Genomic DNA, 15,819 nt, shown 5'->3' with positions numbered 1-15,819 from the left:
ATCATTGGTACAGCAGATGATAACTTACCAAGCAAGAAGGCAGAGAAAAGGTGTAGATGGCTCTCAGAGAATACCATCCGAATAGCCGAGAGGAGAAAGGCAGCTAAAGCAGTGGGCAATCATGAAGAAGGAAGAAGACTGAATGCTGATTTCCAAAGGGCAGCAAGGAAAGATAGTGAAGTTTACTGGGAGAAGCGTTGCAAACAATTAGAGGAAGATTATACAAAAGGACACACCAGGAATGCTTTTGCACTAATCAAAAAGATCCCGGCACCATTCAAGGCTTGCAAAGGTATCATCAAAGATAATCAAGGGAAGGAATTGTCTGACCAACAAGGTGTCAAGAATAGATGGTGAGAATATGCAGAAGAGCTGTATGCTACTAGTATAGAGGAGCAACATCAAAGAGAGGAGGATAAGGAAACAGAATTAGAACCAACCATCCTTGATGAAGAAGTCAAGTGGGCAATGAACCAACTGCCAGACAACAAGGCCCCAGGAGTTGACAACATCCCTGCAGAATTGCTAAGACCAGTACCAACTGCAATTATCAGAGCTCTGTGCCAGAAAATTTGGGAAACCAACACATGGCCACATAACTGGACACGATCAGTGTTTATTCCATTGCCAAGAAAGGGAGATTCAAAGGAGTATTCCAACTACCACACTGTTGCTCTCACATCTCATGCTAGCAAAATTCTACTGAAAATCATACAACGCCTGGCTCCAATCATCAAAAGGGAATGGCCGATTGTCCAAGCTGGTTTCAGATGGGGTCGTGGCACCCGTGATCACATTGCAAATGTACAATGGATAATGGAAAAATGTCACAAATTTCAAAAGAACATTTATATGTGCTTCATTGACTACAGGAAAGCTTTTGATTGTGTTGACCATGACAAACTATGGAGAGCCCTAGCAGACCTTGGGGTGCCACTACATTTAGTGAAGTTGATAAAATCACTGTTATGTAAATCAGGAAGCCACTGTATGAACTCAATATGGAGACACTGATTGGTTCAAGATCGAGAAGGTGTGCGACAAGGTTGCATTCTGTCACCTTTCTTATTCAATTTGTACACCAAAGTGATCTTCAGGAAACTGGAGCTAGATGAATCAAAAATTGGGGTAAAAATTGGCGGAAGAAACATCAATAACCTTTGATATGTGGATGATACAACCCTCCTCTCAGAAACCCAGGAAGGCCTAAAGCACCTAACCATGAGACTCAAAGAAGAAAGTGAGAAGCCTGGCCTCTTTCTGAATATCAAAAAGACCAAACTCATGATAACTGCAAGGAATGGAAACATCAAAATAGTAATTGATGGAGACGAGATGGAATGCATGGAAAAATTCACCTTTTTAGGATCACTGGTCAATCAAAATGGCGAATGCAGCCAAGAAATTAAATGCCGAATCATGCTCGGTCACACAGCGATGAGTATAAATCAAATTTGGAAAAACAAGGATGTCAGCTTGATGACTAAGTGTAGACTAGTCCACACTATCGTGTTCCCCATAACTATATATGGCTGTGAAGGTTGGATGATGAAAAAGTTGAATAGAAGGAAAATTGATTTGTTTGAACTATGGTGTTGGAGGAGGCTTTTGCTCATCCCTTGGACTGCAAAGATAACAAATAAAGAAGTGTTGAAGCGCATAAACCTGGTCATGTCACTAGAAGGAAAAATAACAAAACTTAGACTTAGTTACTTCAGTCATGTCATGAGATCAACATCGTTGGAGAAAGATGTTATGCCTGGAACGGTCAGTGGCAAAAGACAACGAGGACACCAAAGAACACGCTGGTTGGATGTAACCAAGGCAGACACAGGCCAAAATATAAAGCAACTGAAAGAAGCTGTACAAGATCGGAAATCATGGAGAGAGCTGGCTTATGGAATCGCCAAGGGTCGGATACGACTGACTGGATAATTCGATTCAAGCTTTATTAGAAGAAAGATTTATTCACTCAAAATGCAGCATGGGATGAAGTCAATCATTCATTTCCACACAATTTTTTTTACTTTTTATTTGCTTAATGTTTTTGCTTACATTCCCTCTTGCAATGCAGACTTCACTGTATTGTTATACAACATTAACATAGTTATTTGTGCTTCTCCTCTAAACGTTCTTTGTGTTGCTGCAACAAATCTTAGAATTCTCAAGAACTTCCAGAAACACCAACTTCCCGTTTGTTACCGAAGATTAATAACTATGCATTTTTTAAAAATCCACTGGGGTAAAGCTATTTGCAGACATAGTCTGAAATTCTGAAAAACGCTTGATTTCCTTACATGGAATGAAAATGTGGAAAAGGAATCACATGCAGGAAAGAAGTATTATGAACAGACAAGAAACATTTTAGCTTAAAAGCCAATTTTGTATCTCTATCACAATGAGAACATAACAAACTATAATTTTAAATCATACCTGTACATTTCCAAAACCATTCAAGACCAATTTTGATCATTTGAAGAGGCTTTTGTGATTTATACAGTGTTAGAGGTTGAATGCACTTTTGCTGTATGTACACTTCCAAATGATCTTGAAGGTTCTGGCCAACTCCTAGTAGAAATGACAAAAAAGTCCAATATACGTAAACTATATTTACCAATATCTGGAGCTGGGACTATGCGGCATTTTGGTTTCAAAAGTAGGAAGATGCTTCAGAGTGCACTTGGATGCATATGCAGCACCTGTCTGTAATTCCTTAAATGAAATCAGTCTTTCCTGGAATCACATGACAGCTAAGCAGGGGAGGCATGTCATCCCAGGAAAAGACACAGCTGATTTAAGGAGTTCTTGGCAGAGGCTATGTGAGCAACTGAAACACCTTTTACTTTCAAATCCAACACAGCCTTATATGGAATTATACTGAATCTATCATACGCACCTGAAAGATGGCAGACAACAGGGATTCCTAATTTTTTTAGATCATCTGCATTTCCAACTCCAGACAGCATAAGTAACTGTGGAGAGTTTATGGCACCTCCACTTAAAATAACTTCCTTACTAGCAAAAACCTGAAATAAAATAACAATTTAATCAGATTAAATTTTGATAGACTAAAACAAATATAAAACGTTATTGCATTTGTTGCAGTTTTCATACTCCTTGTGTTATGTCTAGAAGTGTTGTAATCTAGACTGTCTGAAATAACTGATTAAGACCTTCTCTATCATTTATTTTTAAATAATCTTTCCTCTTAAGTGTGACAGAATACCAGTATTTCCTGTCAATCCAAACTCATTTCTTCAACTTTTCGCCTTATTAACATAAACTATTCTTCAAAATGTAATACAGAATCAAAGGCTTTTATTAGTTCAAATAATATATTGTTGCCTTACAACTGCCTCTTTATGTTACTTGAATAATATCATTAAACTTTTGCTTTGAATCATCAACCGAAAGAACCATTTAATCAACAAAAGGAATCTACATTCTGCAGATTAAAGAGACTATTGGACTCCACATTCTTCTACTGAACAGTCATCTGGTTCATAAATCTGTGAGTGACTAATGATATCCTTTATTTCTCTAAAAAAGAGTCATCCCAGGGCTTCCGGTGGGAATGGCGGACTGAACGGCTGTGCCCCCAGGTTCAGCAGGCAGAGTAACTTTTTTTGGGCTCAGGCAGGTTTTCCTGAAGCCCAGAAATGTTCTCTGGAGAAAGGAGAATACCTGGAATCACCCATCTGTCCTCCAGACGGCTGCTTGCAGCCAGAAGATCACAAACAGCGTTTCCCGTTCAACTGGTAAGAGCCAGCTGGGAAGCGGTGATTTCATCATTTTCCAAGCCGTGCTGTAGTCTTAAAGGGACACTAAGACTGGCCACCCCATTTCTATATCACCAATTTGTATTTTTTTAAAAGTATATGTACCCCAAGAGAGACTTTCTACAGCCAGGAGAAGCTGGTTCTCTTGGTGCTTAACGTTATTTTTGGGATTACTTTTAAAAAAAAATTTTTAAGTTTCGGATTTCATTTTCCTTCCAAATATAAAGGAGGACTGAGAGTAAACAATTGTCTTCCTGCTTTGATTTTTGTATTAAATCTGAAAACATTGGCATTTTCCTACACGTTGAATCAACTGATTTGAACCTTCAGCTTTCTGTTTTCACTTTCCTTTGAGAACAGTCTGCTATCTCACTTTCACTTTATGAAAACACCCTTTGGGACTCTTCCACATCTTTGACTTTTGCTGGTTAAGCTCCTAGGGGGCGCCATAATCTACAGCGTGAGACCTGGAGGACTTCAGACAGACTCTTTCTGACTTTCACCAAGATTTTAAACAGATTTCTTCTGACTTCTATCAAGCTTTTATGCAAGATATCCAGGACATTGTGGAAAATATGAGATCTAAAATGTGCCATCAGGTTGGGGATATGGTGGATGAAACTGAGGAATTTAAGAGAGATAGAAAGGTCTTTTTTAAAAGTGAGATTGGGATTTTATCAAGATGTTGGATGAAGATTGGATAGTGGAGTTGGAGAAATCTAAGGGAGAGAGTGATCTGCAAGCAGTAAGTAAAACAGATCTTCTGGTGGAATGCCATGAAAAGAACCTGGAATCTTTGAGGGGAGCAGTTGGGCTGTTTGATTCTTTCAAGAGAAAAACTCTGTGCACATTGTGAAGATATGTAACTGCTCTGGTTTATTTGAAGTGGGATAAGGGTTGAAGAATGTTTATCTGGTTTGCTTTAAGGATTTGATTGATGCTATTTGCTCTTAAAGATTTGGATTTACTGTTTTGAATTGTCTTTGTTTTTTGGGTTTATTAAGATTAACATTATTAAAACTGTTGTATTAGGGTTAAAGAATGTTTATCTGGTTTGCTTTAAGGATTTGACTGATGTTATTCGCTTTTAAAGATATGGAATTACTGTTTTGAATTGTTTTTGTTTTTTGGGTTTATTAAGATTGGGATTATTAAAATCGTTGCATTATTAAGTATAATACCAGACAACTTATGTGCTTTTTAATTTGACTCTTAGTATAGCAGACAGAAATGTATAGAATAGTGGTAGGAAGGGAATAATTAAATAGGTGTTATCTTTTGGAGGGAAGAAAGATGTTTAGGAGGTTTATATGAACTTTTTTTTCTTTATTCTAATATAAGGGGGAGGAGTAACTGTACTTAGTGATTATTATTTTGTGTTAAAGTGGAATGACTTACAGAAATAATGTGGTATTTTGGTTTAATATAAAGTAAGAGATTGATTATGGAAACTTTTGTATATCCTTGCTGTTAAAAGTCGGAAGCCGCATCTTTTTGTAAATTTGAAAAATTTTTCTCTTTTGTTTCCTCACCTTTTTAATTTGTTTTTCTTTCTTTGTAGTTTTTTTTTCTGTAGTTTTTATTCTTCTTTTGAAATTTAATAAAATTTACTATAAACAAAAATAAAAAAGAGTTATCCCAGGAAGATGCTTTCTTTTTTTCAGACATCTGTTATCATCCTTTCTAATTTAAAGTTTACAATATTTAAGTTTTACTGTATTTTATTACAGTTCCAGCTAATCCCTGAAAGAACAATAATGGTATATGTAGAACAGTGGTACTGAAAAACAAAATAGCATTGAAGGGTTTAGCTAGACATCCATTTATAGTGTCGCTAACTCCATAGTACAGTTTTAACAATGTAATTCATTCCTTCAAAAACTTCCACACTACAGTTTCATAGTACTGCAATTATAGGTTAGGAAAGAGCAGGAATAAACTACACAATTGATAAGAGGTCCTCATTAAGATTTCCTATTTTTAATCCTGGAATTAATGCATGTGATCTTATTAATAAATGAGCTGGACACAGAGGTAAAAGAATTGTATCCAGGGTTGCTGATATCACTAAATAAAATAACTGAAAACACAAGATATCTATGAAAGCTCCAAATTAATACAGTATCTCCAAACTGAGTGAAAGGGCATTCAAAATAGCAATGAGGTTTCAAGGCAGCAAAAGACCAATTATCAAAGGAAAAGAACTGAAGATAAAACAGGAAGATTCATATCAGTGAATCTGTTGATGATGTAGTTGCATTTACTACAGCATACTGGTTACCATAGAGATTCACAATATTTGTTCTTTGTCATCTGGCTTTTGAGTCCATTAAAGAGCAGTAATTTTTTTGTTGTGGTTTTTACGATAGCTAAATTGTTTCTGTTTCTGCTCTTCTGGGTTTTTCCTTGCCATTTAAAGTTCTGGCTCCGTCTTCTCCTAAGCTCTAGTTAGGATCACATTTCACAGCAGTTAAGTTCTGGGAAAGGGCAACTAAAAAGGTTGAGTTATTCAAGTTTCTTCCATATTAAAAAAATACTCAGAGGTTTGGAAAAAAGTATTAGAACTTAGTAAATATAGAAAGTTTTTTTTCCCCTTTTCTCTCTTTAAAACATTAGAATGACAGGACTCTCGATAAAGAAATACCTATTTTCAAAACAGTATGGAATTCATTTCTAAAAGTTGTGAAAAAAAGCTACTACCTATATCTTTAACTTTAAAAATGGATTAGGCCCAGTTTTGGAGGAAATGCTGAACAAAAGCTAAACAGCCAACGTAAATGGAAAACTCAAATTAAGCTATCTACAGAATGGAGAGGTACCCATTATCTTTTGATGAGGCTATTTCAGTGCTTTCTTGAGATCAATACATGAAGTGGATTGTATTTCTCTCTGATTTCCAACAATATAATAATCTTTGCTACAACTCTAATGAGTCAAAGAGGAAATGTTAGTACAACCAAACATTGATTTTCTTTTTGGAGTTGGAGAAAAAATACTGTATGTTCTTACCTTTTTCTTTTCTCCATTTTTAATATACTCAATACCAATTGCTTTGGTCCCTTCAAATAAAACTTTTGTTACAAGAGTACGGTCTTCTGCCAACAGATTTGGACGTGATAAAGCAGGGTGAAGGTATGCACTAGCTGTACTCCACCTTTTACCTACAAAATACATATATTTACTTTAACAGTAGCTGCAACACAAATAATCTGTGTTATCTCATATTGTAAACTGCCCTGGGAAAACCTAGTTTTGAATTTAAAAAATGAATAAAATAAACACCAAAATGATTTATCTGTTCTACTGTTATTATGTATTAAAATTCTTTGAAGTTATTACTGAAGTCCAGCAAGTGAAGATCCATCAAGGCAGAGAAATAATGCAAACAATATAAAAATAATCACAACATATAACACTAACAACATATATAAAACACAAAGAAATTGCTAGAACAACATAAAAAAATTAAAAGACAACATTTTGAATCCTTTTCTGAGAAAGAAGTGAACCCCAAATGGAATCTATTCCACAGCTGAAGAAAAAAAAAACATTTCTATATGCCTGACAGGCAGACTTCTGTAAGTGGGGAAAGAAGCCGACTTCTGATCCAGACAGTCTCATATTAATCATGTAATCTGTAAAATAACCAAGTCCTAATTCTTAACAGTTTCTCAGTTAAAATCAATATATTGAACGGTGACCCCTCCCCCCACAAAAAATAACCACCAGATTTTTCAGTATGAGACGGATACCAAGGTGATCAGAGTGCTCTTAAATCAACATGCATCCAAACGCACAAGGAATTGTAATGATCTTATATAATATCTCCCATATACAATAGGTGCCGAATGCTTGTAAAACCTTTTAAGGTTGGCATGTAGTGCTTGCCCTAAATCTACATTGTTGCTATAGTCTGGGTCTAATTCAGGCATCCACCTCCATTCTAACAGCTGCTATGGCGGGCAGTTATAATCATCGAAGGAAGGGAACAGTTTAAGTTGCAGTTCTGGACTTGCGTGCCAAATCCCTTGCCCAGGCAAAAGAAGTACGTACCTTTCCACACCACTTTTAAAAATGAAATGCGTTAAACAAAAACCAGATGGTTAATGTGTCATCATTCAGTTGTTCTTCTACTGTGTATTTAATGTGGAAAGAAGTTGGTCTGTCAGCCAAAATAAACTATTCCAGTGAACCAGCAAATTAATGAAGATAATACTGGCTATGGGTCTGTTCTTAAAATAATCCCACATTCATATTAATTTACCAAGCTGATAAGCAATTCCTTCCTTGAGGGAGTTTTATTAGATATAGGTGCCGGTACTCTTCTGGCAAGAGGAACACTTCAACTTTGATTTTCCTCCAGAGCATTTTACAAGACAGAGATACCCATCAGGAACAATCCTTGATCTGATTTTATGATACAGTATATCTTGCACTTTCAGTTCTTCCATACTGAATATTTAAAATCAAGTATTACTTGGTATAAGGTTTATGCTGTAATTCACTTATGTTATTTACAGTTGTACTTTGAAAGGAAGGGCTAACTTGAATACAGCAGCGTCTGCAGGAGATACCAAAACAGGCAAAATGGTGGAAGCAGAATTGTGATACAAGCACTGCTCCTTTTGTACATGCATCAGAGTCACAGACGTGTCTATAAAAGGGGACAGGCTTGCATCACAACATCACCTCCGCCATCTTACCTGTTCTGACACGTTCTCCTGGCAGCTGCTGCTTTAATATTCTAAAGAATGCATGTTGAGGAAGAACAGTGACTGAATTATCACCACTCAGGCCAAGAATAAAATAAATATACCAGTCACTATGTTTACAGTAAGTTTCACACTGAAAGGACTCTAATAATTATATTTATAAAAGTTCTCAGATTTCCTCTTGTGTAATTTTGAGGAATATTCCAGGTTACATTAATAAATTAATTAGTACACACATTTCCTCCAAGTTTAGTACTGTAATTGTTAAATGAATTACTTACCCTAGATTTTAATACGTTTTAATTTTGTTTTGGTAGGCTTATAAAAGTGGCAGATTTCAGGAAATGAGAAAAAATGTTAAGATAGCCAGCTTATACATCATTTAATATCCTAGCTGCAAATTATCCCTGTTCCTTAGGGATACAATACTAATTTACAGTCCTAGAACTTGCCCCTTACAGAGATCATGTAGAAAGACTCTATGTCCCACCTTTTAATGCCTATAAATGCAATATATAGGCATAAAAATGTGTGTGTCTGTGTGTGTGTGTGTGGGTACATGCATGCATGCATGCATTTGGCTACCAATATACAAGACTGCTGTCTCCATGCTCTCACATAGTCATGTTTAAGCATTCACTTAAGGCAATTATTCCCTTGAATGAAAGACATGTGTAGTATTCTACAAAGAAACAGCCCTTGTCCCGCAAAAGTTTCATACCTCTGATCTAGTCCAACCTCTTTTTCAATGCATGCAACTGTGTTAGCCCCTTAAAGGAAAGCATCAGCAATTATGGGCAGTCAGGTTCTTTTTTTTCCATTATGTCTAATAATTGTGAAACCCTTGAAAAATTTCCAAGGTTTCCGAACCATTATAATAGTTTACAAAGAATGGTGTTTATGGCAATTCCAGAACATGGCTTCTGAACTGAACATGTAGAAGCTAACCTTTGTATATTGTCATATCCATCCAGCCAAAGCCTTCTTGTTGAAAACCATTCATATCATCCGTGAAAGGGTACCCAGCTTGCTGAGCTGCCTCCAAGAAAGCATAATGAAGAGGGTTTTTTGTTTTTCCCCTTGACACATGAAGTGGGCCATTCCCTCCTCGATAAAGGTCAGCACCCAACTCATGAGCTTGGGCTCTTTTAAAATAAGGCAAACAAAATTCATAGTTCCATCCAACAGCCCCTTCTTTACACCACCTGTTATAATCTTCTGCATGGCCCCGAATGTACACCATGGCATTGAGGGATGAGGAACCACCCCAGACTCTTCCTCTTGGCCAGTACAGAATTCTATTATCCATTTGTTTTTGGGGTGTTGTGTGGTAGTACCAATTATATTTCTCATCACAGAGGTTGTAAGTTAAAGCAGCAGGCATATGGATCTTCCACATTAATCGTTTGCTACCTAAAATAGTATCTTTTGGCCCTGCTTCAAGTAGTTTCACGGTGTTGTGAGGATCTTCAGTCAATCGGTTGGCTAAAACACATCCTGCAGACCCAGCTCCGACTATTATATAACTGAAAGAGTCCATATTTTTGGAATTAACTTGAGAGAATGCTTGTGAAGATCTCATATTTTGTCCATTCAAGGCTTTTGAACTCTTCAATATACAAAATAACTCTTTGTGGCTTTGACAGATAAAACCATGCTTCTGAGCACCTTTGATTAAGAAAGACATAATTTCCGATATGTGACTTCAGATGTATTCAATTTAGATCCAAATATTCTGACCTAGAAAGGGAAAAACAATCTTGATAAAATGAAATATAATACAAAAGGATTAATATAAAGTAATGTATTATATAACCTATATTAGAGTCACTGTATCATTTAAAAATGGCTTAAATCATACATTTCTTTAAGCACAAAAACTGATATATTGGGAGGGAGTATAAAAGACATAGAATTTGAATTTCTTTTAATGTATGCTAGGTCACTGCACATATTACTTTGGAACTTTTACTGCCCTCGTAGAACTTTTTTCTTTTTGTGGATTGTTAAACAAAATATTTTTTGTAGTTCCTCACTGAAGGAAGTAGCAAAGAACTTTTCGTCTTATTGTGACAAAACTCATCTGTTACCTTGCAAAACCACTTTCAACATTACTTCTTATTCACTAGTGGTATTCCTCTTCTTTATAGACTGAGGGGCATCAGGGAACTGTGAGGCATCAGGGGACTGGAAGTGTCCAAGGTGGGGAGACATGAATTCTTTCAAAAAGACAAAATTGAGTTTGACCTACAGTATATATTTCACTTACTTTTTTCCCTTCCACTTTCAAACCATCCCAGTTCCTTCTCCTGCCCCCATTTTGGACACTGTTCCTCCTGATGTGTATTAAAAAAATATGCATTAAATATGGATTCAAACGTCCATACCATGACTGTGGAGAAAGGTCACTTCAGGCAGTGGTCCTAATCCTACAGAAGGCTATGTAAAGCAGCAGTTTAGATGTAGGCTTCTTCCTTGATGACTGTATGAGCCAGAAGCTACCACTGAGCTCTGGGGTCACAAGACAGCAGGCATGGTGCATCCCCTCATTTTATCCCCTTGTCAACCTGTGAAGTGAATTGGGCTGAGGCAGTGTGAGAGCGTGATCTCCCTGATCAAGAAGGAATTTGAACCTGTGTCTCACCAGTCCCTGTCCAACATCTAACCACAGTACAGTACAGTACACTGGTTCTGAGACTGCAGTCACCTTGAAATATTTAGTTTTTCAACACTGAAGATTGCACGTTCGTTTAAAGTCCTGTTTAAAGAGACATGAAGTTTAAACAACCAAAACAGGCAAACTCGGAACTGCAGGAGAACTGAGATTAAGGTCATACAAAACTAACAAGGGACTAAGAATACAGTAAGTGATTTCCGACAAACGAAGGGGGAATGGGGCGGGGGGGGGGCGCGAATATTAGCGAAGATTCCCGTACAGGTGTTTTGGATTCTTTCTTAGGCTAAAGCTTTGGATTCCACAGGAGAACAACATATCTGCTCCGGCAAACCTTCCGTTCACATCTCCCACCCTACTTTGTCTAGTGCAAAGCTCCCGGTATCGGCTCCACGTTCTTAGAAAGCTGGCCTCCCTTTTCTTGAGAAATTCCACTCAACCTGTGGTGAGAGGGATTTGTACTTGTTGCACAAGAGACGTTTACGTCCTTCTTAAAAATCTCTTCTTCCTCGCAGAGGGGCTCCGTTTTAGGGCCGCCTGGCTCACGCAGAGCCCCGAGCGAGCCTGCGCGCTGCCCAAAGAACTTTGAAGCGAGGCGCGGGCGGGGACAAGCGAGACCGCGTTTCTCCGGCAACCCGACCCACTCCGCCGAACCCAGCGTTCTCTCTCTCCACCTAACTCTGCCTCCTTCGTCACGTCCTCTGCCGGCGCAGCCCCGCCCCGCCGGCGCGTGCTGGCTTCACCCACTCACGCAAGCCAACTTTGGCACGCGCCGCTCCGTCTCCCGTGGGCCCCTGACCTTCGCTTCACTCCCCGCAAAACCCCAGCGGCGCCGAGTCCTCGCGCGGTCGTGATGAGGAGCGAAAGTTTCGACCGCCGACTGCGGCTCTGCCGACGGGCATCTGCCCAGTCCAAAGAACAACCAGGCAGGCACTGGAAGGAGGCGGGGTTCTGCGAAGGCTGGACTGCCAGAACCCTTGCGTCCAAATTATACAGATGGAAGCGTATCCTCTCCTCCCCCTTTTAGTTCGTGGAAGGAGTGCGCTGAGAAAGGAGCGGGATGAGATGACCTCTATAGGCTGGCCAGCCTTCCAAGGTGCAGTGATCGCAACGCCTTGTGTCATGTTGTGAGCCTGCGGGTCTGGGTCAGTCTTGTCCATCCCGGGGAGCGAAGCAGAGAAGCGCCTGCTCTCGAATGAATGACATTCTTTTTTCTCCAGTTCAACCTCCTCTGCATCAAAATGCAAAATTTTCCAGCTGAAGGCATGGGTTTCTTTCATTTTTTCTCCTTTCCCCCTCCTTGCTACAGTAATACTTTTACAAGAGTAATTTGATTTAGTAATTCCAGAGAAACAAGCATGACAATTTGTGTCTATTTTTTTTAAACTAAAAAATTTTAAATTTTTTTGGCAGCTTTACAAATCCTGTTACTTACCTACCCTGATGTGGAAGGACACAACCCCCTTCCCTGCTTCAAGACCTCCCCCCCACTTCTAACTACAGAAGAGGATGGGTTCTTTCAATGGTTAGGGAAAAAAAAGTTTACCCTTAATCAGGGCATATGTAAAACTATGATAATCAGGAATATAATGAATACTAAGCAAGTAACGAGAGCCGTTTGGTTTAGTGGTTAAGGCAAGAAACCAGGAGACCTTAAGTTCTAGTCCTGTTTTAGGCATGGAAGGCAGCTTGGTGACTCGGCCAGTCACACACTGTCAGCCCTAAGAAGAAGGCAATGGCAAACCAGTTCTGAAAAACCTTGCCAAGAAAACTGCAGGGACTAGTTCAGGCAGTCTCTGAGGATCAGACACAACTGAATTGCAGGAAAAAAAAAAAAGTAATATATAATGGAAATGGACTGAATTTCTTGCTGCTGTATTTTGTCAAAAAGCCTTTTCCAACTTATTATCTAACCACAGTACAAACATGTCCTGGCAACTTCCTTCTTTTGCAGTGTTCCCATGATGTTGTCTTCACCTTGTCCTCAGTCCATCAATGAGCCAGGCATGAGTCATCTAAGTTTTAAGGTAGTGTTTTCCCACTCATGCCAGCAGCAACCTATAGCAAGAGCAAGGTGAGCGTGCGTTTTGCTGACTGGTCTGTTGGTGGTGCAGCTAGGCGACCTGGGGTGGGGGCGGCAGCAGGGAGATAATATGGCACCTATTGACCGCTGGTCCATGGAGTCACGAGTCAGAAGCGACTGAACGAATAAACAACAACAAAACTGACCACCCCTGGGATCTTGGGCTTTCTCCTCTGTCACCATTCTTTTTTCCCCTTCTGGGGGGAGCTACACAAGCCACAGCCCATCAAACATGGCAGCTGAGGGAGCAAACCCAGGTTTTGAGACAACTGACTAGGGAATGGACTGTTTTTGATAGATGGCTAAGCTTACAGGTCTAGCCATCTAGCAAAATCATCAGCCAATCCCAGGTTTCCCACTAACTTGTGATGTTGAGAAAGGACTGGGCAGCAGGGCCAGAGTATTTAACTAACAGTTTTATTCAATCCTCTGCATATTCAAAATCAGGACACCATCATTTGGTGGCAGTCCAGACCAGATGTCGTTGGGCAGAAAAGGGATTGGCAATGGCACAGAAAGTTTTATGCCAGGATCAGCAAGCTGCTGACCCACCTCTGCTATCTTTTTCCTGCATTGTGTGACAGTGAAATATGGACCACCTCAAATGACATGGAGGGCTGCATGCTGCCCATGGGCTGTGAGTTTGAGACCCCTGTTCTAGATCATTCTTTCTTTTAATGGGGAAGAGGGCTTATTCTTCAGACATCCAGTTCAAGTCTTGGCAACTTAGCAGACCTGTGATTATATAGTGTTACATACCATATGAAGTGTCTAAATGTAATATACTGTAGGTGAAAGATACACATTTCTATTGTTATATAATTATTAAATTTGGAAATTTGGCCCTTCAGATATTACCAAACGATAGGTAATGGTGGGCAATGCATGGGCAATGATGAGGGATGTCAGCAGTTCTGGTTCAACAGTATCTGGAGAGGCAGAGGTTTCCTCCCTCTGCCATAGCATATGCCACACAACTATTAGCTGAATGAAAAGGAAGAGAGACCATTCCCAAAAAGTGAGATGAAGAACATATTCATCCATTTGAAAAATACCCTGCTACTTCTACCAACAGGCCAGACTCTGCAGCTGCTACCAGAATTAAACTGAGAAAAATCAAACATAGTTTCCCTTTTTACCCAAACAGATGTTAAATATGCACCTATTCTTACCTAAGCTAGTTATGTAAAGCGTGGAAAATTAGTTCTTCCACTACTATTAGGGTATTTCTGTCTACTATAGAGAAACAGGAGATAGGGTCACGAACTTTTACCTCCTTAGATTGTAGCACTGAATGTTCCTCTATCACGTCCCCTGCACCCCAAGCCATGCATTCAGAAAATTAGATGTTAGGGATATTGTGATATTACAGTCCTTTTCATTTGCATTTTTTTTCATATGCAAAGACACATTTTGCATAGAGGAACATCCAGATAGGTAAATTCTGCGTCTAAACCTACACCCTGAAGTGTGACAAAAACAGGTTTACAATATTGACTTCTTTTTAGAGAACTATTATGAAATATTTTCATACTATGAAAATGGCGGTTAACCTGAAACTACAATGGTACACTTTACTATCTCTAATTTAACTCTGACTTTAACCCTAACCTTTACTATCTGAACCTTTGTTCAGACAAAAACAGACCATATTTGTTTGTGTTCATTTAGCACTGAGCTAAAATATTAAGACTTATTTTTATGGGAAGGTAGAGAAGCTTTGCCTGATTAAATTTTGCTGAAGCCTCATGGCTAAGAGTTGGTATATAAATAAATAAATTTCCTAGCCCTTCTTTATGGAGAGGGTTTATAGATTATAGATCAACACTATTTATTTATTTATGTATTAAATTTATATGTGCCAGACTCCCAAAGACAGTAAAACACCTGTATTGCAAAGCCCAATCAGCCAAGCTTTGATCAGTAATATACTGCATTTAAAAGTTAAGGGACCAAAAATTAGATTTCTTCATGAACCTTGGGTTGCTATTACTGGGTAGATGAACAAATAGTCTGACATTTTGACATAGATCCTCCACCATCCTTTTATAGTGGTCCTGGTTAATTAATTTATTAAATTGCCACTTTTTTTCTAAATACATGGATCAAAGGTCCCAATCATATTCCATGCATTTTTCCCAACCATATCCATGTACTATTCAGATCAGACGGAACAGATATTGGTATTACCTGAACACAAAATGGTAAGTTGCTAGTTTTCATTTGAGTTATGTATCAAGGTAGTTCATAAAAGAGATAAAACAATTTAAAGCCAGTTTGCATTTCTACAACATTCAAGGAGGTACAGCTGTTTCATTAAACATTCCTTAAAAAGACATATTGTCACACTGCGAAGATCAACAGATTTGCTGCGTTACAAACTTTGGAAGTGGGCATACTTCATCAGATGCAATTGCTTCTTTTTGTCATTTTTCTTCTGTAATATCAAGGTAGGTAGGTAAATCTGTATTGCAGTCTCTGACTAACGTGTGTAATATTAAGAATTGTACAGAATTAGATGTTTATTTCTCCATGCTAAAGATTGCCTAAGTGGTCCCAGTTTTGAATTTC

At 38.6% G+C, this 15,819-nt stretch overlaps 1 protein-coding gene across 4 annotated transcripts in view; it reads right to left on the bottom strand.

Annotated features, from left to right (window-relative positions):
* The window catches only part of CHDH (choline dehydrogenase), a 31,640-nt gene extending 19,571 nt beyond the window's left edge, over nt 1-12,069 (bottom strand). The window contains exons 1-5 of one of the 4 annotated variants that reach the window (XM_063291779.1): nt 11,917-12,069; nt 9,440-10,231; nt 6,789-6,940; nt 2,897-3,026; nt 2,434-2,568 (exon numbers count right to left, since the gene is read on the bottom strand). In XM_063291779.1, coding sequence (XP_063147849.1) covers nt 2,434-2,568; nt 2,897-3,026; nt 6,789-6,940; nt 9,440-10,178 — 1,156 coding nt within the window. In that variant the 5' untranslated portion in view covers nt 10,179-10,231; nt 11,917-12,069. Of the gene's footprint in view, nt 1-2,433; nt 2,569-2,896; nt 3,027-6,788; nt 6,941-9,439; nt 10,232-10,581; nt 11,864-11,916 lie in introns of those variants that run through there. The other 3 variants (XM_063291781.1, XM_063291778.1, XM_063291780.1) reach the window with 3 other exon arrangements.
* Between the last annotated feature and the right edge of the window lie 3,750 nt (nt 12,070-15,819).

This window comes from Candoia aspera, chromosome 2, assembly GCF_035149785.1.
Source record: "Candoia aspera isolate rCanAsp1 chromosome 2, rCanAsp1.hap2, whole genome shotgun sequence".
NCBI lineage: Eukaryota > Metazoa > Chordata > Lepidosauria > Squamata > Boidae > Candoia > Candoia aspera.
Note: the sequence above shows the minus strand (reverse complement) of the source record. Positions and strands in the feature narration are given on the sequence as shown.